The sequence below is a fragment of the Lynx rufus genome, unplaced genomic scaffold, assembly GCF_022079265.1.
Source record: "Lynx rufus isolate CCGP_SWC_20201006 ecotype Redwood Valley unplaced genomic scaffold, mLynRuf1.p SCAF_3, whole genome shotgun sequence".
NCBI classification, from domain to species: domain Eukaryota; kingdom Metazoa; phylum Chordata; class Mammalia; order Carnivora; family Felidae; genus Lynx; species Lynx rufus.
Window position 1 is genome coordinate 3,748,855 of NW_025814845.1, and position 22,296 is coordinate 3,771,150.

The 22,296-nt window shown below is 59.4% G+C and overlaps 1 protein-coding gene across 1 annotated transcript in view; it reads right to left on the reverse strand.

Annotated features, from left to right (window-relative positions):
* Positions 1-1,758: 1,758 nt before the first annotated feature.
* The window catches only part of WDR1 (WD repeat domain 1), a 45,242-nt gene continuing 24,704 nt past the window's right edge, over positions 1,759-22,296 (reverse strand). The window contains exons 6-15 of the mRNA XM_047090379.1: positions 19,429-19,506; positions 18,821-18,901; positions 18,365-18,598; positions 15,458-15,545; positions 13,572-13,728; positions 12,224-12,311; positions 8,601-8,711; positions 6,293-6,466; positions 4,418-4,562; positions 1,759-2,863 (exon numbers count right to left, since the gene is read on the reverse strand). Of these exons, the coding sequence (XP_046946335.1) occupies positions 2,757-2,863; positions 4,418-4,562; positions 6,293-6,466; positions 8,601-8,711; positions 12,224-12,311; positions 13,572-13,728; positions 15,458-15,545; positions 18,365-18,598; positions 18,821-18,901; positions 19,429-19,506 (1,263 nt within the window). The 3' untranslated portion in view covers positions 1,759-2,756. The remainder of the gene's footprint in view (positions 2,864-4,417; positions 4,563-6,292; positions 6,467-8,600; positions 8,712-12,223; positions 12,312-13,571; positions 13,729-15,457; positions 15,546-18,364; positions 18,599-18,820; positions 18,902-19,428; positions 19,507-22,296) is intronic.

Genomic DNA, 22,296 nt, shown 5'->3' on the forward strand with positions numbered 1-22,296 from the left:
TAGAAACTGATGCAGACACCAACAGCCCCGATACGCAGGTCTTTCTTTGTTTCTGTGTTAAGTCAGCTTGGGCTAGGCTCTGCTGTGGTAACCACGAAATCAGTGGATTGATGGAATAAGGGTTTATTTGCTGCTTGCACCGCAGTCAGGGTGGGAGCAGAGATGAACACACAGCCCTTACGCACCTCTGCCTGAAAGCGCCCCCCACTAGCCCTTACAGGGTGCAGTATGAAGGCGTCCCTCCTCGAAAGGAGTAGGGATCTTGGGTCAACTCAAGTAGAGGCTTTAGAAAGCCTCTAGTGAGGGGTGCCTGGGTGGCTCAGTCAGCCAAGTGTCTGACTTCAGCCCTGGTCACGATCTCACAGTTTGTGGGTTCGAGCCCTACATCGGGCTCTGTGCTGACAGCTCAGTCTGGATCCCACTTTGGATTCTGTGTCTCCTTCTCTCTCTGCCCCTCCCCTGCTCATGCTCTCTCAAAAATAAGCATTAAAAAAGTTTTTTTTAAACACAAAGCCTCCAGTGAGGAATTGAGGCAGGTGACTCCCTGCGCTGTCTGGCGAATGGCCCTCCTGCCTCCCAGCTTTGTGTCTTCTCGACCAGAAAGCCTTGGTTTCAAGATCCAAGCCTGTGGTCTTTTTCCATAAATGTAGTCACTTTATATGCATTATTCTATCAGTTTTCTATCAAAAATTTTTAAAACGGTCTCATGTATGCACATATAATTTCCATTAAAAAAAAAATCCTGTGTGCTCAAGGAAAATTATACCGAGCATAAAAATGTACACATCCTTGGGCCTAGTGCATAAAGCGTGGCATTTGCTGTATTTTTAAATGTTTACTGTGTTTTTTTTCTGCTTCAGTGCACTTTAAAAAATTACAGCCAAATGTATCATTCTTTTATCCTTTATAGTTTTTCTCATTCTTAGCAATACTCATGTCTGTGTGGACACAAAGTCCCCGGATTTCTTCTAGTATTATTGAAACTCCGTTAAAATAAAAAACTTGGATCTGCTTTTGATTTAGCCTGGTGAAAGAACAAGGTACACAACCTTTTTTTTTTCAGATTGTTACCAAACTTAATCTTCATTGTTTAGTGAATAATTCGCCATTTCCCCATTGATGTGAAGTGAAAAGTAGCCTGTCCCCAGTCCACACAGGAATGAACCACACTCCTGGACTTTGTGATTTGTGGTGGCCCCAGCTTTAGATATTATAGACTTAACATTTAATTCTCTCTTCCTTTCACAGGTCCTTTTTATACATGAACTATGGAAGCAGTATGATGAAACCAGAAGAACTACAAATTTAGACAGCTTTACGATGTTGTCTTTCTAGCCAAGAAGATAACCTTTCACAATTAAAAGGAGTGTTTGGGAATTTCGTTTTTTTCTGACATCGAAACGCACGCTATTCCTTACTTTTGAAAGCAACCCCAGAAAGGTCACAGACTGCCCCAGCACTTGAGAATCAGTGAGATCTGGGGATCAACTGGTCCGCTGTTTTCAGTTTACAGATAATCCATTTAGGCCCAGAGAAGGGAGAGGAGGTGGCCCAGGTCACACAGCAATTTGGCAGCTGGGATGAGGATCCAGAAGGCCCCTTCCCTGGGGCTTCTCTCCCACCACTGGGTAGATCCAACGATCCGGGTTCCGGAACTGTCTCCCTCTGAGGGTGCAGGCCAGGGCGAAACCAGAAGGTCCCGCACAGCTCTCCCCGTCCCCACCCCCACGGGCCCCCCACCACACAGAGGCAGCAATCCACAGTGAAGAGAAAGACATTTAATCACTTCTTGGTCTTATCTCTTAAAGCGCTCAAAGTGTTTTCACAAGTGCAAAGGGAGCGATTGCTCTCGGCCGACATTTACCAGCAATTTCCGACACACGCAAAAGAACTACAGATCACCGTGCTTTATACTTACTTTTAATTTCTGCACTGAAAAAAAAAAAGGTGAAAACCATAACAGGTTAGTTTACAGTGACTTCACCTCTGCCTTTAAATTAACCTTTGCTCTTGAGGGCAGAAGGGGGAAAGAAAGACAGGAACACATCAGAGCGGGAGAGCAAACGGGGGCCGAGACACCTAGGTCCGGCTAACAAGGGCTCTGAAACCCGGAGGCAGCGCCCTCAACGCGCTAGCCCGTAAACACGGACAGGCAACAGTTAAGATACACTTAAAAAAAAAAAAAAAAAAAATCCCGCAATTCCGTTCTTAAAATCAAGCACAAAAACGGACAGTGAACACAAGGTCCGCTGCGGAGGCCACCACACAGCGCGCCCCCCGGCTCCGAGCGGCACCTGCTCTACACACAAAGCCTGCTTCGCTGAGCTGCCCGGGGCGCGCCCTCTCCTCGCAGGCAGGGGGCGCTCTGCAGGTGGCGGACAGAGAGCAAGAGCCGCGGGGGCGGGGCCGGAGGGGGGTGGTGGGCGAGCGGGTCTGTGTGCTTTCGAGGCTCTGCCTCTGGAATGTTCTGCACTCGGGCTGGGCTGGGTGGTGGGTTTTAGTTACGCTCCACACGCTGTTTAAGTGCTTGCTTTATTTTTCATGTGCAAACGGTCACTGTCTAAAGCTTTCAGAAGGACGTGTACAGACAGGAACACCCTGCAGAGACGAGACGCGGGTGCTCGTGAGCTAAGGCCCCTCCCTCTGGAGCGGGGCGGGGGGCGGGGGGCGCACGACAGAGAGATTTAGAGAAATGACGTGTTCTGCTGCGGTTAGGCGCTAGTCCCTGATTCGGTCCGTCCACGGGAGGGGGCTCCTCAGTAGGTGATTGTCCACTCTTTGACAGAGGCGTCGTGGGAGGTGGTGACCAGCGTGCGCTCGTCCAGCCAGGCCAGGCTGCTGACGTGGTGGAGCCGGTGCGCATCTGGGAAGAAAGAAGGCGCTCTGAGCGAGGGCCCGGCGTCCCCACTCCCACCACCCCTTCGGCCTGGGGCAGGACACCCGCTGCGCCGGCACCAACAACAGGCCGGGAGAAACCCAGTTGGACGGCTGTTCATCGGACCCCGCCCCTCTTCGCAGGAGAAGTATCGGGGGGGAAAAAGGAAGGTGGGCGCAGGCATTCTCGACACCCCCCCCCCCCCCCGCCCCGGCCCCCCGCATGACTGACACTTGGGCTTAGCAGCGTCCTTGCTGGACCCCCCAGACACGGGTGCTGTCCTGACAACCGGATACCTCCCCCGGGAGACAAAACTGCTCCTCCCCCGAAAAATCTTTCTTTTTGTGCATAAAACAAGACACAGACAGTACACAAACGGCTTCCTGGGCTGTCTGCGGTAATAAAATGCCGTGGCAATGAATAAAGGCTGAGAAGCACTGGGCGGGCGGGTCTCCTCACCCCACCCCTCTCTGTGACAGGCGCACCAGGCATGACCCGATTCCTCCCCAGTCTCCTGCCCTCGCCCAACGGACACCTGCACCGGGAACTTGCTGGGTCTTACTACGCAGACAGGAGGGCGCGTGGGAATCTGTCCTGTGCGGCTCGCACAGCCTGCTGTGCCCTCCCTCTGCCTACAGCACCCGCAACAGGCCTCGAGGTGGACTCAGAGATACTATTAAATAGAAAAGCCTCCCATTTGTTTTAACACGAAAGGCTGCCCGCTGTGCAGAAAAGTGGCACAAGGAGGCCACTGAGGAGCAGTTCAGGAGGGAGAGGTGGGGGGCGGGGGTCACCAGGCAGGAGAATTTCAGATCCGCCTCAGACAGGCGTGGTCCCTCCCAGGGCTCTGAGCCACGTGTGACTACGGAGCCACAGGCAGAAAAAATGTGTTGCATTAAATAAAACTTATGGAGAATAGTTTCACCTGTTTTTAAAAAGGGGGGGGGGGGTGCTAGGAAAGCGTGAAGGCCACGTGAGGCTCCACTACACTGCCCGCCATGGGCGGAGAATCTACCCTGCTCAGTGGTTTGGTGCAAGGGGGTGAGGAGGGGGAAGGGAAGTGCCGTGGTCTGAGTGTTGGCGTCTGCTCCCCAAAACCGCACGCTGAAAACCTAGCGCCCAAGGCGACGGTATTAGGAGGTAGGACCTCAGAAGAGCTGGGGTCACGAGCGGGAGCACTGCTCCTTCCCCCCGCGTGAGGCCCGACGAGAAGTGTCTGACTTCGAAGAGGCCCCCACCCCTCCAGCCACACCGACCTCGTCTCCGGAGCTGTGAGCAGTCGCTCTGTGGTTTGAGCCGCCCAGCCTGTGATGCTTTGGCACGGAGGCCCAACGACTAAGACAGGAGGAGAGGTCAAGAGTGACCCCCGTGCCCTGTGGACGGAGCCCACCTGCTCTCACGCTGGGAACACGAGCGTGCTCTGTCGCTCGTGTCCGGCAGGGGCCGGCAGAACGCAGCAGACGGAACCGTGCCTCCCGGCCAACTCCCCGGAAACAGACGGGACACTCAGGCCCGGGGAGCCGAGGCGGGAGCGAGAGTCACCTTGGATCTTGACCCTGGTCTCGGGGTCACTCAGGGTCCAGACGTACACCATCATGTCCATGCCGCCGGACGCAAAGTGTTCGTTGTCTGGGGACCAGGCCAGGCAGACGATCTTTGCATGGTGTCCATAAAAGACGTTGTTCTCCTAGTCGCGGGGTGAGAACAGAAAGGTGGTAGTCAGGGTTCAGGCCAGAGTGGCGTGTGTCACCTCGCCCGGCCCTCGCGGTGACAGTGAGGGTCGACTTCAGAGGCGCCTTCTCTGCCAGGCACCATGCACGTCTCACGGACGCCTCAGAAGAACCCGCGGTGCCCGCTGCTCCGTGAGAGGAGGAAACTGAGGCCCAGGAAGAAGCGCCCCAACATCAAGCAGCAGCCACTGCGTCCCCTGGGCCCCCTGCATCACAGCACTTATCCTGAAGCACTAGATGTGTGTGCGGTCCACACTGAGCCCTTGGCCCAGCGAGGGGACAGGAACACCTGCCGAGAAACAGCCCCCCCAGGCTCAAGGGGATCCCGCTCCGTGCAGGCAGCACTCAGTGAAGTGAATGCTCGGGGCAGAGGGAGGCCGGCCTGCCTCTCCCCTCACACACCTGCCCTCTACCCTGGAGCCCAGGCTGGGGGCAGGGGCCCGGACACAGGCTGTGAGCTGGACGAGGCCTAATGCTTCCCTTGATGCTTTAGGAATGCTTTTCCTTCAGAGCATTCCGTTTTCTTATTCCCTAGAAAGGGTCGACCTGATGGTGATTTTCTTTCCCAAGTGTGCCTGGTCCGTGTACTGCTGGTCCCGCTCCCGAGGACCGCTTACTTAGCAGGCCGTGAACCAGACCTGGGCGGTATACAGACGAAATCATTTACATAGAGTCTGAGGAATGTGGTAAGGGGGCCGAAGGAAATCTGGGAGGCGGGGTGTTATGTCCGTGGAGGTCCGGGTTCCAGGCGTGTGCCCAACTCCAGCATATACCTGCATTTGCTCACACCTGCCGTCAGAAGTGACGTTACGGGAAAGACATAAACTAAAAGGAGACTCCCCTCTAGTTAACGATACATAAGCCTAAGTATTTACGGGGAAACATACGGCTGTCTGTAGTTTACTTTAAAAGCACCCAAAATGAAGATGAAAATGACTGGATGGATGAGGGGACACAGCGAGACATTAATGGCAGAATCTAGATGGTAAATTCTTCAGCCTCTGCCATGTTCCAACCCATCCTAAGTGCGGGGGCTGGCACACTGAAGGGCCCAAGGACCCGGAACCCCCCAGCCAGTGCCCCCTGCTGTGGCCACAGACAGCAAGCGACAGAATCCCTAGCTGAGCTCAGTCCCCTGTCTGTGAACCGGGGCGAACAGCTCTGGGCCCGAGTTCTCCCCACGATGAACGCTCCTGCCCCTTGGCTGTGAAGTTCCTTGGCTGTCCTCCCAGGCCCAGGCACCTCTACCCTCGCCGAGCCGCTGCCCAGCTTCCTACCCACCGCCCCCACCCCCCGCCCTGCCCCCACACGAACAGTGCTGGGATGGTCAGTGTCCACCTTCCCAAGACTTTAAATGGCAGTGAGACTCCAGAGGAAAATCTAGTCTCAGCCCTTTGACCTTGGCGAAAAAGAAGGTCCCTGAGACCAGGAAGTCACTTAGCCAGGCAATCCGGGTGACCGATCGGTCTGTCTTCCCAGAACGCCTCGCCGGTGCCCGGGGCCCTTCCTGGCAACCGTTCTGCCTTGTTAACCAGCCACAAGCTCCTGGACGACAGGTGTATCTCCCTGCCCTACGTCACTCAGCTCTGAGAGCATGGGTGCCACGTGGTTTTGGGCATCCATGGCTCCCCACTCGCCATCTGCACCGCCCGGCACGGGGACAGAGCCGCGCGACCCGCCCACTCACCGAGTAACCATCAGCGACGCTGAAGACCGTGACCACTTTGCTGGCGTCACACACGGCGAGGAAGGCGCCATCGTGGGAGTATGCCACATCGGTCACAGGGCCCTTGGCCTCCAGGAGCTTGCCCTCGTCCTTCAGTGTGGTGCCCAGGATGGAGTACAGGCGGACATTCCCATCCTGCAGGACAGAAGAGCGGCAGGTCACTTCCCGTTGTGTGCACACGAGTGCACACAGGCGTGTACACATGCATGCACACACACACACACACACACACACACACACGCTCCTGACACCCTCCTAAAACCTCTCAGCAGCTCCCAGGGCTCGCTCAGCACAGTGGGAAGAATTACTCGGGAAGGTAATTGAAATGCAGAATGCTAGGCACCCCCAATTCTGATTCTGTGTTTGGGTGCTCAGGATTCTGCCTTTTTTCATAAATGTTCCAGTAAGTTCTAACACAGGTGACCACAGGCCAAGCTCTGAGAATGACCTATACACGACAGCACTCCAGTGAGGGCCCTTGGTCTGGCTCTGTCCCCTCTGGCCACACTGCCTGTCCCCTGTGCTCTGTCCCTGCCCTGCTTCCTTCAGGTACCAACTCACTCCAACCAGGCCCCCGCTCTGTCCAGCCTGCTGTTGCCTAGGATGTCCCTGTGGCTGCCCTGGGAGGCAGATGGAGGGCCAGCCCGCCCCCTCGGGGCAGCCGAGCTGTCAGTGTGGCACAGACAATCTCAGGTCTCCTAGCTATGTCCACGACGCACTCCTCTCTGCCTCTAACATGGGAGGAACAGCCACGTCCAGCCCCCGCAGGGTTCCTGAGCATGGGAGTCCTAGAGCTCACGCGACAAGCCCAGCCGATGCCTAATGCAGCGGGGGTCTGGGCTCCACGTCTCGTGAGCACACTGCCCACGAGGAACACATTCCAACGAAGGAAAAGCCTATGTTCACAGATGGCACATGAAGCACATCCTGGGAGGCCCACACCGATGTCCACTACTGGGCCAAGTATGTGGTGGGACAGCCACCTGCTGCAAAATAAACCAAGACGGCTAGTGTGTGTGAGACATGGGGAAACTCGGTATAGACATACGTATGTCCTGTGCCATCATGGCAATTCATAGGCCAGGAGTGGTAGACAACCAGGAAAAATGGAAGCTGCCGAGGCCTCGGGGTACCAGCTGAGGGCACGACAAACTAGCCATCTTTCTTTTCAAGAGAAACAGTAAAGGTTTGATAAGCAGGGCACAGTGGTATGGCCTTGCAGGGGGAACACCAGATTCAAACCCCACATCTGACCTTGACCTCCTACCCCGGGACCATGGCTGTGAGCTCCTCCCTAAAAAGGTGAAACCTGTTTCTCAGAACCTGCCAGAGGACAGCATCTGGAAAGGAATGGGGGACGGGCCCAGGAAAGACCACTGGGACTGCAGGTGCGCAGGCCGACGGGGACGGTGTCTGGGCCGGGTGGGAGCCCTGTGGGAACCGCCGGGGCTGAGGCCCAGTCCCGGCCTCGGGCTGCCTGGTGGGAGGAGATGCGGTGCGCCCTGTGGAGGGGCAGCCACACTCACAGGGACACATCTGCTGCTGCACAGACAGGCGGCAAGGACAAGTGGAGTGGCCAGCGCGGAGCTGATGCACCCCACGCGCCAGGTGCAAGCCACGCCCTCAGGCCAGCCTCTCCACCCTCACGGCGGCTCCATGAGGACGGCCGTGCGCCTCTCGGTGGGCAGCTGGTCCCCGGGTCCTCAAGCGGCTGGGGAGCAGGCGGCCCCCGGCCGGTCTCTGACACGGCAGGTGCTGCCTGACGCCCGCTTCCTTCCCTGGAGGCACGAAGGTCTGCCGGACCTCCTCCGCCAGGGGCCCCCCAGGACCAGACGGGAAGAAGGGAACCGGCTTGCCTCGGCCTGGCGGGCAAAGACCGAGCCCGTGGCTCTAGGTTTAGAGAGCGGGAGCGCCACACGGCGCACGACGGGGCCAGCACTGAAGGAAAACCCTGAACCTATCGGGTCAGCGCTGCTTCCGAGGCGCTGAGCATCTTCTCGTCACGCTCCCTTCTGCAACCTGCAAGCCCAGCTCATCCATGCCGGTCCTCTCAACATGCCAAGTCACGTGTGCCCCAAGTACTCACGTGGCCGATGGCTCTTGCCGCAGGCCCTCCGGCCCAGTACCGCCCCGCCCGAGCTCACTGCCTGGGGCCCCCACCACTCCCCTCCCGTCCTGCGTCGGGTCAGCCCCGCACTCATACGGCTCGTGTCACCCCCAAACCACCCAGACGAGCCAGGGCAGAGGACGTGAGGGACGGGAGCCTTACCGCGCCCCCGACAGCCACCGTCTCACCGCTGGGGTGCACCGCCACGACTTCGGGCTCGTAGCCAGGGTCGTCGATACTGAAGCACTTCTTCTGATCTTTGAGCAGGACGATCTGAAAAGCACAGTCCACCAGTCAAGGTGCAGTGGCCAGGGTCAGATTGCTCGGCCCTGCTCTGAGCTCTGTCCCGAAGCTCGCTGGGGGCGGGGGCCCTGGGACCCTGGTTCCGTGCGCCCTCCCTTGCTAGCCGTTGGGGACAGTGACAGTTCCTAGTCACGGTATCACAATACCAGCTGCTGTCACCATCGCCACGTTACTGCCATTGCCACTACGAGCACCCACTCCTCGGGAAGCCATCTGCCATCTGAACTCCCTTCCTCTCGTTACACAGTAAACGAGCCTTGCCGAACAGCGTTCTCACGAGGTTCAAGAGACACAAACGTTTGGCTCTAAGGCAACACTGGGAACGAATGGGACACACGACGATTCTCAGTTCTGGTTTCCCAGGTCCAAAGAAACCCCCTTCGCAGCTCCGATCTGCAGCATGTGAAACCTCCAACGTGTCAGACGGGCGTCCCCCGCGGCTGGGGAGATGGCATTGGTACCCATCTTGCAGGCAGAAAACCGGGCCCCAGGTGTGGGCGCCAGTGGGCAGAGAGCAGAGCCAGGCCCAGGTCCACGGAGGCTCTTTCCCCCCAACAGGCCTCCTCCAGAGCGCGCCTGGTCCCAGGGAGCGGGAAGGACAGCGCGGGTGGCACACAGAGAGGCGGCTGGAGGCGCCCCACCGTGCCCCCTGGCAGCACGTCCCTGCTTCCCTCGGACTCCGTCGGGGGCAGGACGGAGTCCTCAGGCAGGGCTGAGCGCCTGGGCGTCCCAGCCCCACCGAGGGGCTCCGCACACAGACCTACTCAGCCTCCCAGGCTAAAAGACGCTGGAGGTGCCTCAACATTATCAAATATAGTCCCCGCCAGAAGCGAAATAGCCTGAAGTTCACGCAGCGTGTGCCACAGCCTTGCCAATGGTGCTGCACGCGCTGTGGGCCTCTCCCCCACCCTGGAGAGGGCACCGTCACCCCACCCACCGTGCGGACACCCAGAGCCACAGGTCCAAGGCCTCACAACTCGCAAAACCAAGCTGTGGGGCGCCTGGGTGGCTCAGTCAGTGAAGCCACCATGATTTCGGCTCAGGTCATGATCTCGCAGTTCGTGAGTTTGAGCCCCGTGTGGGGCTCTGTGCTGACAGCTCAGAGCCTGGAGGCTGCTTCGGATTCTGGGTCTCCCTCTTTCTGCCCCTCCCCCACTCACATGCTCTTTCTCAAAAATAAACATTAAAAAAAATTTTTAATAAAAAACAGGAAAAAAACCAAAATAAACCCAGAAAACAAACAACCAAGCTGGGACGCACATCCGGGCCCACAGGACCTCAGCGTCCCCGGCTAGCACAGCCCACCTCCTGCCATCTGGTGGGGACCCTCTGCTGCCCTGCACCCCCACTCGCTCCTTGCCTCCCCTCTTGCCACCAGCTCACTGGCCTGTTCCCAGACAGCATGGCCCTGATCTGGGACAGCTTTGTCTTCACCCCACCGCACCCCGGCCCGAGCTGCCAGCTGTCCCCCCCCCGCCCCCCACCCCTCCCCTCCAGTGGCTTCCGCTTCTGGTGTCCTATGGGGTGGGGGCCAGGGGAAGAGGAGCAGGTGGGTGGGTGCCGGTACCCGCACTGAGACATCAAAATGCACCTGAACAACCTGCCTCTGTCACCCGCCCAGCAGGTGCGGGCACTGGGTTTACCCGACAGGGGAGGCCTTAGGAGCATGAGCATCTGAGACGAGGCTGGACCCCCGCTGTTTCCTGACCTAGAATCACAGCCCCCTTCTGGCATGTTCCGCTGACCCTATGGCCTGCACTGGGGAGTTCAAGAGAAGTTTCCTACCCGGAGCGGGGGAGGGGCAGGGCCAGGGCAGCAGCGGCATGGCACGGAACTCCGTGGCCCCCCGACCCGCTTGCACTCGCCTCGCCGTGAGCCTTGGAGGAGGGCCTGTCAGGACGGCCCTCCGCAGGCAGGAAACTGCCGCCTGAGGCCCTGCCACAGAGCCCAGCCCCGCCCATCCTTCTGGAAGGCTGCCTCTCCGTGCCCCCTCCCCCGCCCCACAGGGCTCCACGCGGTTCACTCCAGCAGTTCTCCCACTGACCACCCAGGCTGCCTGGTAATCGCCCGGCTGAAGTTCCTGTTATCTGGGACGCGGAAGTCCGCTGGCACGGCATGGGGGGGGGGGCGGCTACTCGGAGCGGCCAGCCTTCTCTAGCAGGGCTGTCGCTCCTGCCATCGGGGGCTCGGTCACTCCTGCCCTCCCTGAGCTACACGCCGGGACGCCCGGGTCTGCGGACCCGCGCCGCCTGCTTCAGAGCAGGACATGGTATGGAGCGGGTCAGGCTGGGGTCTCGGTCAAGAGACCAGAGATGCTGACATGCTGAAAGATCAGGTGTGTAGGTGGCCTGTCTTGAACAGGAACCCAGGCTGCACAGCTGGAATGGCCCAGGCGCCCCGGCCATCATGCAGCCTCGGGAAGAGAGCAGACTACTGTCTGCCTTGGCCTCGTTTACGAACGAACGTACACGGGCACGAGGGGCCGGACCCACACGTCCTCGAAATCTTCCCTGTGAGCTGTTGGGGAGGGAGGAGAAAAGCAGAGCCCAGAGAGGGCGAGGAACGTGCACGGAGTCACACAGCTCCAGGGCTCGGGGCTGGGAGGTGAACTCCTGTCGTGAGGAGGACGCCGCCCCTGCTGTGCCTCCAGCAGGCCGTGTGGGCCGATGGACACGGGGGGTGCTGTGGGGGGCCGGACCCCGGTGCCAGGCTGAGACCGGGTCGAGCAACAGCTCCCTGTTGACTCAGCCAACCCGGTGGTTCCCCCTCCCATTCCCCCGCTTGCAAAGGCATACGAAAGCCTTGTCAAGGCTGAGAAATCTAATTCCTGAAGCCTGTGGTCTGTGGGTGTTGGCAGTAACGTTACCCCCCTTTCTACCCCGGGTCAAAGAGAAACAAACATGGGAACTGTGTTTTGCTAGCAATCTATCAACAAGGTCTTGTTGTGACCCGTTTAGAAAGTTCACAAGGTACACAGAACTAAATGTTTTGGCTGGCAGCGATCATGTGAAACCTGTTTATTCTTAGAATGACCTGATCCGTAAGAGTCTTGATATAAAAGATTGTGTACGGCAACAATAAAGCCGTCACTTGGGCCATCAGCCCAGGGGACCCTCCTGTTCCCAAACTGGCTTCTCTTCTTTTTTTTTCTTACGTTCCCCTACCCTCAGGACCCTGATCTCAGGGTTTGTTGCGCCGGTCTCAACAGGGTGCCTGATGCCCGACAGCTGCCCAGGTACGAATCGCAGCTCCACCCTCTGTCCGCCGCAGACCGTGGGCAAGCAGCTTACCCTCCTTGTGCCTCTGTTTCCTCATCTATAAAATGGGGATGATGCTGTCCTAGAGGACAGGACTGCTGAAGATCGACTGAGTGAACACACATGCAGTGCTCGGTACAGACAGGTCAAACGGGAGAGCAGCACAGCTCGGACCTCAGACCTGGCGCTCCACCGCTCCCTCCTGCCAGACCGACGCGGACCTACCTGCCCGATGCACACGACCACGGTGTAGCCTCCGGGGCCCACAGCCACGCACTTGGGTTGGACGTCCAGCTTCACAACCCCCTGCCCGCTGTTGGAGACGAGGGAAAACGCATTACACCCGCCTCACGGGGGCTCAGTGTGCGTGTTAAGCACACCACACACTCACTGCACACCCGAGCAACTCGGGGTAGGAAGTGGAAGCTCTACTCCGTCCGTGCCACAGGAGCCACGAGCGGAGACCTGGGACCACAGAGGAAGGACCCTTTCTGGGACAGAGACCAGAGATCACACAGGGGCTGGTGGCGGGCAAGAGGAAGTAAGGAAGGGGGCCCCTGACGAGCTGTTGGCCCTCGTCCCTGGCGTTCCCAGGGCACAGATCGAACTGAGCCCACCCCTCACGCCAGCAGCCACACAGCCACTCTGCTCAGCACGGTGACCCTTCCGAAGAAGCTGGCCCGTTCATGGGTGAAAATCCTGTGTTTGCTTTTGGCGGACGCCCTGAACCACGCCCTAGGGGAACTTGCACACACAGACCCCTGTGACCAGGCCAAATGTGGGGTCCACATGGCTCAGGGTCTCCCCCCGGTGAGGCTCAGGGCGCCGTACCGCGTGCAGCTCCCGGGAAGGCTTTCACGTTTCACGGGGGCCGTGCTGATGCGGGGTCACTACGGGGCAGCACGGAGGGCGGCTGGGGTCTGGACACCGGGTTCTGGGCCAGCTTCTGCCCTTCACCGTGAGGCTCGGCTGACTTCAGGCCCGGTCCTGCCAGGCGCGGGGGACACACCGCATCCAAGTGAGGGTCACCAGCATGTCTCCAGGAGTCTGGAGGGACGGGGGTCCACGCACGGAGTGCAGTGGGGAGACAGGTGCCCCATCCGTGCTTCTACGAGCCAGACCTTGCTCTCCTTCCTCCCCACTGTGCACGGGAAGCTACAGGCTATTTGCTAACAGCCGCTATCCCAGCTCTGGGGCCGGCCAGTTCAAGACCCCAGAGCCAGACCAAACAACACCGCCTCTTACTCAGATCACCTGGGTGCCTGTCTGTCCTCTGGAGCCACCTGCCACGGGCCAGGGGCCTTCGAGGGCCTTGCTGGGCCTTCCCAACAGCCCGCAAGGCAGCCTCGCCTCCTCTGTTGCCTTCCTTCGCTGTTGAGGAACAGAATGAGGAAGGCGCTCGGGCTGAGATGTTCTGCCTACTTCCCAGGCAGAGTCTACACCTGGACTCTAACCCGGCCCGGGAGCCTTTGGGGACAGCGCTGAGAAGAGCCACGTGTCATCGGCAGCACTAAGCGCTGCAGGCAAAGGGCCTCCTGTTCCAGGGCGCGCGCTCCGGCCGCGGCCCCCTCACCTGTAGTCCCTCAGCGTGAGGTTGGTGTACCGCACCGTATCGTCCATGCTGCAGCTCACCAGCTGCCCGGACTCGTCCACGGTCATCCTGGACACCTGGTTCGTGTGGCCCTTGCCGGCGAAGGAGTCGTTCTCCCCTGTCTCTGAATCCCAGTAATGTGGGGCGGGGGGTTAAGGAAAGGCCACCTGCAGGACATGGTGCAGGCCCCATTGGGGAGGCCTGGCCATCCCTCGTTCGGGGCGGCATATTCGGGACAGGACCGTGGGCACGGGGCCCGAGGGGAAGCCCAGGGCGAGTTTACGTCTCAATTCTAGGACAGGCGTTCTGGTGTCGCAGCGAGCCCGCAGTGAGCGGGCCACTGAGGACGCGCTGAGTTACAAACAGTGCAACCTGAGGCCATGGGAGACGATCGTGGGACCACACCAGTCCCCGCCAGCTGATGGTGTGCGCGGGTCACAGCCCCCCCCGTGACGGGCTCTTGCAGCGAGGGGACGGGGCCCTGCCAGAGTGGAGGCTGGCCAGTAACCTGTCACCGGGATGGGACGCTGTGCGGCTGAGCCCATGCTGCAGCCTGCTTTCTGCGGCGAGCCATCCAGCCCGGGACTGTCGGCAGGAGACTGGTCCCTCCCCACGCAAGCCGATGGCCAGCTAGGACCACCACGTAACAGCCCGGGGCTGACCCACCTGGCAGGGCGGGTTTATAGACCGTGGGTTTGGGGCGTTCCGGTAGAAGGTGTGTTTTAAGCTATGGGACTTCTCTTCCATATGAACAATCGCAAATCTCACTTTAAATAAAGATCATCGCCTCCATTAGAAAGCTATAGTTGTGTTCCACTGTTGACATGCTCTTGTGATGGAGATCCCAGCCCTCCATACCCGAGGGAACATTAGTACCTGGGAGCCTCGGGTGTTCATGTCGGCGTGCTCCCATGCCGGGGCAGACCTGGAAGGGGAGGGGGGCCACGCCAGGGCAGCTGAAGATGGCACGCTGCTCCAGGAGAGACAGATCCTAGAGCCTTCTCTGCCTCTGACTCTAATGCAGCTCCCACCGTATGCCACCCTCCTTACATTTGACGGGGTAGAGAGTGACCTATGTGCCCCCTCCCCTGGGGTGTGGGGAGACCTCCCTAGCCGGATCTCTCCTCTGAAAACCGCAGACCCTTGGAGGGATGAGCCGGCTCTGCAGGGGTGAGGAAGGAGCACGCGGTTCCGGGACAGCCCCTTCCAGGAGCTAAGAAGCACGCAGACTAGGAAACAGTCCACACAGGGGCAGGCCTTTCACATGGCGCCAGCAGCTGGATGACCCGCCCGGGCCCCACCCAGCACCCTATGGACTGCAGTCCTGGGAGGAGGAGGGGCTACCGGCCCCAGGCCACAAACAGCGCGGCTGTGAGGGCGGCTTCACGTGCCTCCAGAGAAAGTCTCCAGGGACGTCAGGAACCTCACCAGAGGGAGAAACAGGCTCCAGTCCCTTGCTGCCCACAAGCAGTGTGAGTCTGCGGAAGGCCCTGGAGCGTTCCGAGCTTCGGTCTTCCATTTTTAAAACAAGGGGACCGTCCTGAAAGGTTCTAGCTTCTACTGAATTCTGAGACCCCTGACTCACTGCTTATGAGAGGGATCGGGCCGCTCGAGGGGCCCAGGCGGAAGAGAGGCAGCCTGGTCCAGAGTTCCATCCAGAGCCACTCCCAGCCGCCCAGGAAAAAGTGACCCGCCAGGTCTGGGCTGCAGCCTTGTCCCCAGTGTGGACACGGCCCGTCTGAGCAGCCAGGGCTGGCTGCGCCCTGCTGCTGCCACCTGGCTGTCCTTGCCTCTGGCTCCGCGAGGACAGAAACCTCCCACGTCTCCTGCCAGCGGCCCCACAGCCAGCTCTGTGAGTCAAAGGATATTAATGTGTCCATCGTGGCTCCCGGAGTAGATGTAGGACTTGCCTCCGTTTTTGTGCACCGTCAGACACTGGATCGACTTGCTGTGACCCTGTGGGGGACACGGACGGGGCAGGGTGAGCGCGGAGCACAGCGTCCTGCCGCTGCAACTTGCCGGCCACCCTCTACTGACTGACACGTGTCCCTGGGTGACGAAGAGGCGGAAGACCCTCGACACTGCCGCTGACGTCAGTGGCAACACCCGGCGGCCCCCCGCGTGCCTGCAAACACCTCCCGGAGCCCCGGTCGGCTTTATCCCCAGCTGACTGAGCAGGTGACAAAATCGTATCGTGCAGCCTCTTCCCTCCTAGTACCTCAGCTCAACCCGGGCCAAGGACAGGATCTAAGGGAGCCCAGGAGCCAAGAGCCTCGTCTCAGTAGCGCCCCCGAAAGGGGGAAATGCTGCTCACACCTGTGGAGCTGCAGCAGCTAACAGACGGGTCTCGGGAGGGTCTGGCGCTCAGAGGCGGGTGGAGAGGCGCCCGGGCCACCCAGAGAGACCCAGGCAGTCCTGGGGTGCTGCTGACAGCCTGTTCTCTTCCCAGACCTGTAACTCACAAGCTGTTCGAGGGCTCTGACCACCCCCAACCTCCCTGCCTGGCAACGTGGCAGGCACAGAGGACTCTACAGCCGGACCTCTGCTGCAAAGGGGACACGTAACCCCTCTGTAACTGTTAAGGGGGTGGGGGGCCTGATCACTGATCCCCCTTCACCAGGGGCGGGAGGAGGGCCTTTGCCAGTAATGCTCTGCTGACGATTGGCACAATTTTGCACAGGCCCCAACCCAGGAACTTCCAAGCTTTCTGTGGGGTTCCACTTGTTGCCACGATGCGGCAAGTGTCTTCAGAGGAACGGTGCACAGTTCTCAGGGGACATACTGGGCTACTCCCACCTCCTGTCTCCTTCTAGGACAGGGCCCTGCCAGCCCTGACACTTTTTTTTTTTTTTTTTAATTTTTTTTTTTCAACGTTTATTTATTTTTTTTGGGACAGAGAGAGACAGAGCATGAACGGGGGAGGGGCAGAGAGAGAGGGAGACACAGAATCGGAAACAGGCTCCAGGCTCTGAGCCATCAGCCCAGAGCCCGACGCGGGGCTCGAACCCACGGACCGCGAGATCGTGACCTGGCTGAAGTCGGATGCTTAACCGACTGCGCCACCCAGGCGCCCCAACCAGCCCTGACACTTTAAGTGTGGTCCTCAGACCAGAGTCTGCCCCACTGGGCATCCACCTGTGTCCTGGGGACTCGGGACCTGCACTCGGTAAGATGCCCTGGGACTCTGTGCACAATCCCTGCCTGGGGCCGCCGCCTCACCTGGGAACTTGTGAGAACCCCAGGCTCTCGCGTGCCCCACAGATGTCCACGGACGAACCCAGCTGCCGTGTTTTAACAAGCTGGCCCTCTCGGATGAGCCTGATGGACCTTCTCCCTTGAGAATCGGTGCTCCGGCTACACAGGAGAATCCCCTGGGTGTGTTTACAAGTACCAGCACCTAGGCCCATCCCTACAGGGATGACCCAGTCCCTCTGGGGCAAGCCAGGCACCAGCCCTTTTTAAATCTGAACATGCAACCAAGGCTGAGAACTGCTCTTCTGACTCCAGTCTTTTCCTGGGCTCCCACATGTGGCTTAGAAACCCCTGCAGCCCAGGATCGGCACCAGATACGTTAGGATTCACACACCTACACACTGGCAGGCACGGGGCCAGGAGTCTCTTCTGAGAACTGTAAAAGCCCACAAGATTCCCTGAGCTGGCCTGGAAGAAAGGAAGCCTAACTTGTGGTCCCTGTGCTTCTGGTGGCCTACGGGAAACCGCCCTCCTGGGCACAGGTGGGCTGACGGTGATGCCTGAATGTTTCAAGCAATTTCTCCCCATCACATCTGGAGGCCCAGCAAAGTGACTGTGTCCTGGGGTGGGGCCCACCCTCAGCTCCCCCACACTCAGTGTCAGGCCGGATACACCTTCACGGCACGTCCATCACGCCAGGCTGGGGCCTAACTCAAGGAGGGGTCCCCACGCCCCGTCCTCAGGGCCAAGGTGGGTGAAGCTTCATGAGAGCAGATGGCACGAGGCCAGCAGTGAGGACAGATGCGGCCGTTGCAGTGGCTCAGTCCTCCCTCCACGCAGCATCCGCACCTGAATGGGACACAGTGGTTCCCCCCCTGGCCATGCCTCCCTTGGCTCCTGGGCAGAAGCAAGGCCTGCAGGGATAGCAGCAGAACCCGCCCTGTCCTCAGGGAGCTCCTGGCTCTTGCCTGGCTGCTGATTTCCAGAGATAGTGAGATCACAAGGGCTGAGGCGGGAGAAGACGCACCCATCCCTGTCAAAGGAGGGGCACTGGGGGCAGACCCTGGGCATCACCTGGCCCAAGGAAGCCTGCAGGTGACAGGACGGGAGCCGGGGACAGGGTCCTACCACCTCCCGTGGCTTGCTGCTGCACAAACTCCCAGCTGGGCATTCAAGGCCTCTGTACCCTAAGGTCCACCTGCTTCTCCAAGCTCATTCCCTGCCACGGGCCTTCCCTGCTTGAACCACCCAAAACCCAAAGTCTCTCCTTCCCACGTTCAAATGCCACCTAAACTAAACGCCAAGGTCCAGCGCCAAGGCCTCCTGGTCCTCCTCGAGGCTCTCTGCGGGCCCTCCCTGTCTGTAGCGATGCCCTTGGGCTCCGTGTGTTACACCTGGAAGCTCCGAAGTGAGGGAGTCTGCCCCAGGGAGGCCAGAGGGGCTCCCGACCGCAGGGTGAGGGCCACCGTCCAACACCCCAGGCCCTGAGTCCTGGCGCTTCTAGAAAATCAAGGGAAGCTCGACATCCGGACTCTCACTTCTGCTTGCCAAGCCCCCAGGGCCGGCCCCTAACTCAGCCTCACCTTGATGACCCGCAGGGGCTTGCTGGGGTTGTTTCTGTCCAGGTAATTGATGTACCCGGACAGGGAGATGCTGAGCAGGTGGTCCTTCTGCCACAAGCAGCCCAGCTGCTGGTCCAGGACGGTGGAGCCCATCGTAAACGTGCTGACGACAGAGTTCACGTTGACGTCCCAAATCTTAGAGGTTTTGTCTCCGGAGGCAGAAAGCAAGTGGGTGCTGTCAGGACTCCAACTGATCTGTCAAAGGAACAGTGGGCCACGTGTCAGAGAACAGAGTGGAAAGGGGCCTCAGGAAGCAGCCTGTCCACAGCCCTCAGCCCGGGAGGGACCCGCTGGGACCACGACACCCTTTACACGGGACCCTGAAGCCCGCTACCGCCACCCCTGCTTCCAACTCTTCACTGATGACGGCAAACACGGACGCCGCCTGACCACAGCCGCAGACAAATCTGTACTCACGGCGTAAATGCCTCCGTCGTGAGCCTTGTTTCCTCCCAGGGCACACACTTTCTCTCCCGTCTTTCCGTCATAGATGTAGATCTTTCGAGGAATAAACACACACACACACGGGTCACAGGTGTGAGGATGCTCTCGCCAGCTGTGCGTGAAACCAGCCCTTCCTGCCACGGCTCTACCGTCAAGAGTTTGCTACCGTGACTCCTAAAAAAAAGCAACCTAAAACGAGTGCTAACGGGATTTCCAGCTCTATTAAAAAGGAGAAAGGTAGGGCGCCTGTGTGGCTCAGTCAGTTGTGTACCTGACTCTTGATTTTGGCTCACGTCGTGATCTCAGGGTTGTGGGATCGAGCCCCACATCAGGCTCTGTACTGAGCACAGAATCTGCCTGGGATTCTCTCTCTCTCCCCCTCTGCCCTCACCCCGCTCACAAAATAGAAAACAAAAGGAGAGGTGAAAAGGGGTCCACCAACCCAGTAACCCGAGTGCCTTCCAGGAGCGGGAGGGAGGGGGAGTTCTAGTTCCTCATGGGAAGACGGGCTTTGGAGGGTCTGCCTGCCCTGAACCACTGGGAGGCCATGGATGAGCCCCCGCCCTGCCCTCAGCCCTCACCTGGCCATCCGCGCTGGCTGTGGCAAACCTGTTCCCGTCAGGAGAGAATCGCACACAGTTGACGAAGCGGCTGTGGTCCTGTGGGAAAGTGTACAGTTATCCACCTGACGACGGGAGGTTCTGGAAAGTTCTTTATGAAATATGCAGTCTGCTTCACACATCCACTCTGGCTGCCGATGTGAACTGCCAGGCGACAGGACGACCTCAGGGCTTAAATAAACAAGTCTGAAGCAGCCCCTGACTCACTGGGAGGGCCAGGCCTCCCCATTCCCACACTCAGGGTGCATTCCTTCCCCTCTGGCAGACACAACCCGCCCTCCTCCCTCAGGGGCCCAGTGAGAACTCCAGTCCAGAACCTGGAGGCCTCTTGGCTGAGTCTCCAGGGTGCAGCACCTTGGGTTGGAGCTAACAACCAGAAATTCAACGATGGTCATGTACTTCCTGGGAGTAAGACTCCAAGTGACCCTCCAGGGGTGAGTCCCTTTCCTAGAGGAACAACTCATTCTTTCCCAAATCGAGGGTTCGTATAAGAAAACATCCTCTAAACACCCCCTGCCCCTCCCCACCCTGGCAAGCACTATTAGCTCTCCCAAGGGTAGGAAGGGTTAACTGCTTCTGTGGGTATAAACAGCTAACCTTCAGGAAAAAAACCCACTCATCACCTGCCCCACAGTGCCCTCCAAAGCCAAGAACTGACTCAACTTAATCAGGAGCTGCATGCGAGGGGTCCGCATGTGTGTCTGTCATGTTATGGGTTGAATTATGCCCCAAAGACACAAGCTGAATTGGTGCTATCTGAATGGAAACCTCACTTGGAAAGAGGGTCTTTCCAGAAGCAATCAAGACGAGGTCATTAGCACAGTCCTAATGCAATGACCCAGATGGGTGGTGGGGGGGGGGGGGGTGTGCAGAACAAGCCCAGATGGAGGCGGACTGGGGTTAGGCTCCCTTGAGCCAAAGAACCCAGAGGTAACAGAATCGGGAAGGAGTCAGGGGGTGGGGGCACAAGCTGGGGACACCTGGATCTCAGGCTCTGGCTTCCAGAAACGAGAACAAATGCCTGGCGATCACGCCGCGGGTTGCCGAACTTCGTTAGGGCACGTGGAACGCGTCATCCGAAACGCTCCTGTGGTCACAACCCTTCACGGACACTGTGACCACTGTCCTCATGAAGAAACCCAGGCCAGGAAGGAGAAGTCGGGGCCGGGTTCCCGGGCAGTGGAGCCCCAGAGCCGGGATCAAAGGAATCCATGTGTCTGCAAAGTCCAGCTGGGAGGGGGAGGACGGGCTTCCCTGGTGGAGGCAGCCCTCGCTCCACAGCACCACATGACTGCGATCTGGCTCCAGACCAGGCGTCAGGCCCCACGAGATGCGGTCCCCGTCCTGAGCTGGAGCCCAAAGCAGGCCCGGCACCTCCTATTCAGCACTTCCTCCCCTTCCCTCAGCTGTAGGCCAGAAGCAGCCAAAGCCGCATCTCACCGGGAGGGACCCCCTGCAGGGGTGGGGAGGCCAGGTCACCCTCGAGGGACCAGCTGGGACAAGAAAGGAGAGACCAGCTGGGACAAGAAAGCCTGAGCACCGAGGGGGGCGATGCTGGTGCCTGGTTTACACAGCCTGCTTCCTTCCTGCCTCCTTCCGGTGAGCACCGTCGTAGGGCTGGGACTTGGCTCTGACCAAAGAGCTTGTCCTCTGGGGCACCATCACCAGTGCCCCTGACGGAGGCACGACGGGCTCACGGCTTCAGCCCGCACTTGGCTTTGGTTGTGCGACCGCTGGGAGGCGGTCCCTATTACGAACAGGCCACCCACCCGCCTCCCGGGGCCCAGCTTCCACCGGGGTGACAGGGACCTGAGTTTGCTGTGTGTGCTCATCTGTGTTAAGGCTGGCCTTCCCTGCTCCCGGGTCTGTGCTCCGAGACCAGCAGCAGGAGCAGTCCGGCAACGTGAGCCACAGCGGAACCAAACTGCTCTCCAAACCAGGATCCTACGAGCCCTCCTGGCTGCTTCTGCCCCCACCACCATCACCGGTCACCCACCACCTAACCACCGCGAGGGCTTCAGGGAGCCTCCAGGCACTTCCCAGGAGACAACAGGGCTGGGAGAGAACCCGGGGCCCCCATTTCTCCTCCAGAGCTCTGCACTTGACTGCACTGGCTCTGGGGCCTTCCGGCGGGGAGCCACCCAGGTGCTGTCCATCCAGCCGCGGCCGGCCCAGGGAAGCAGGGCCCCCCAGACTGGGACACCAAAAGCACGCACGACAAATGGAGCAGACCCTGGGCTAAATAGGTGGCTACGGTGGGGTGCTGATTCCCCTTTACTGGGCGTAAGGAATATACTATGAATTAGCTGGCCAGCCATCATTTAATTCCGCCTCGTAACAAACTTCAGTTTTGCCGGTTCCCTTAGAGAACAGGAACGTCCCCGCATCCCAACCCCAGCTGGCCTTAGTCAGGACGCCCTCCTGAAAGGCACCGGACACCCAAGCCCCGCACCTGCCCAGGTCCAGCCAACAGCTGGAGCGATCCCACTGTGCTGCCACGGCCTCTCCCCAGACCCTCCGCCCCATCTCTCTGGATCGGGTCTCTCAGAGCTCTCAGCACCCCTGATGTTACAGGGGACACCACACAGCGTCTGTGGCCCTTCTCCCTGCTGGAACGCAGCATGCCCCTCCCCAGGCCTGGGAACAAGGCAGGTTGTGGGACAGCCCCGGCCGGTCTGGCGCGGGCCAGGCACGGCAGACAAGCTGAGGCCCCTGCGCTGTGTGAACCCAAGGCCTCGGGCTTTAGAAACTCCTCCCCGTCAGCTTTTCCTGCAGCTTGAGCCAAGAGCCCAAATGAGCCGGAGACTGATGTCTGCTCCTGAAATAGCC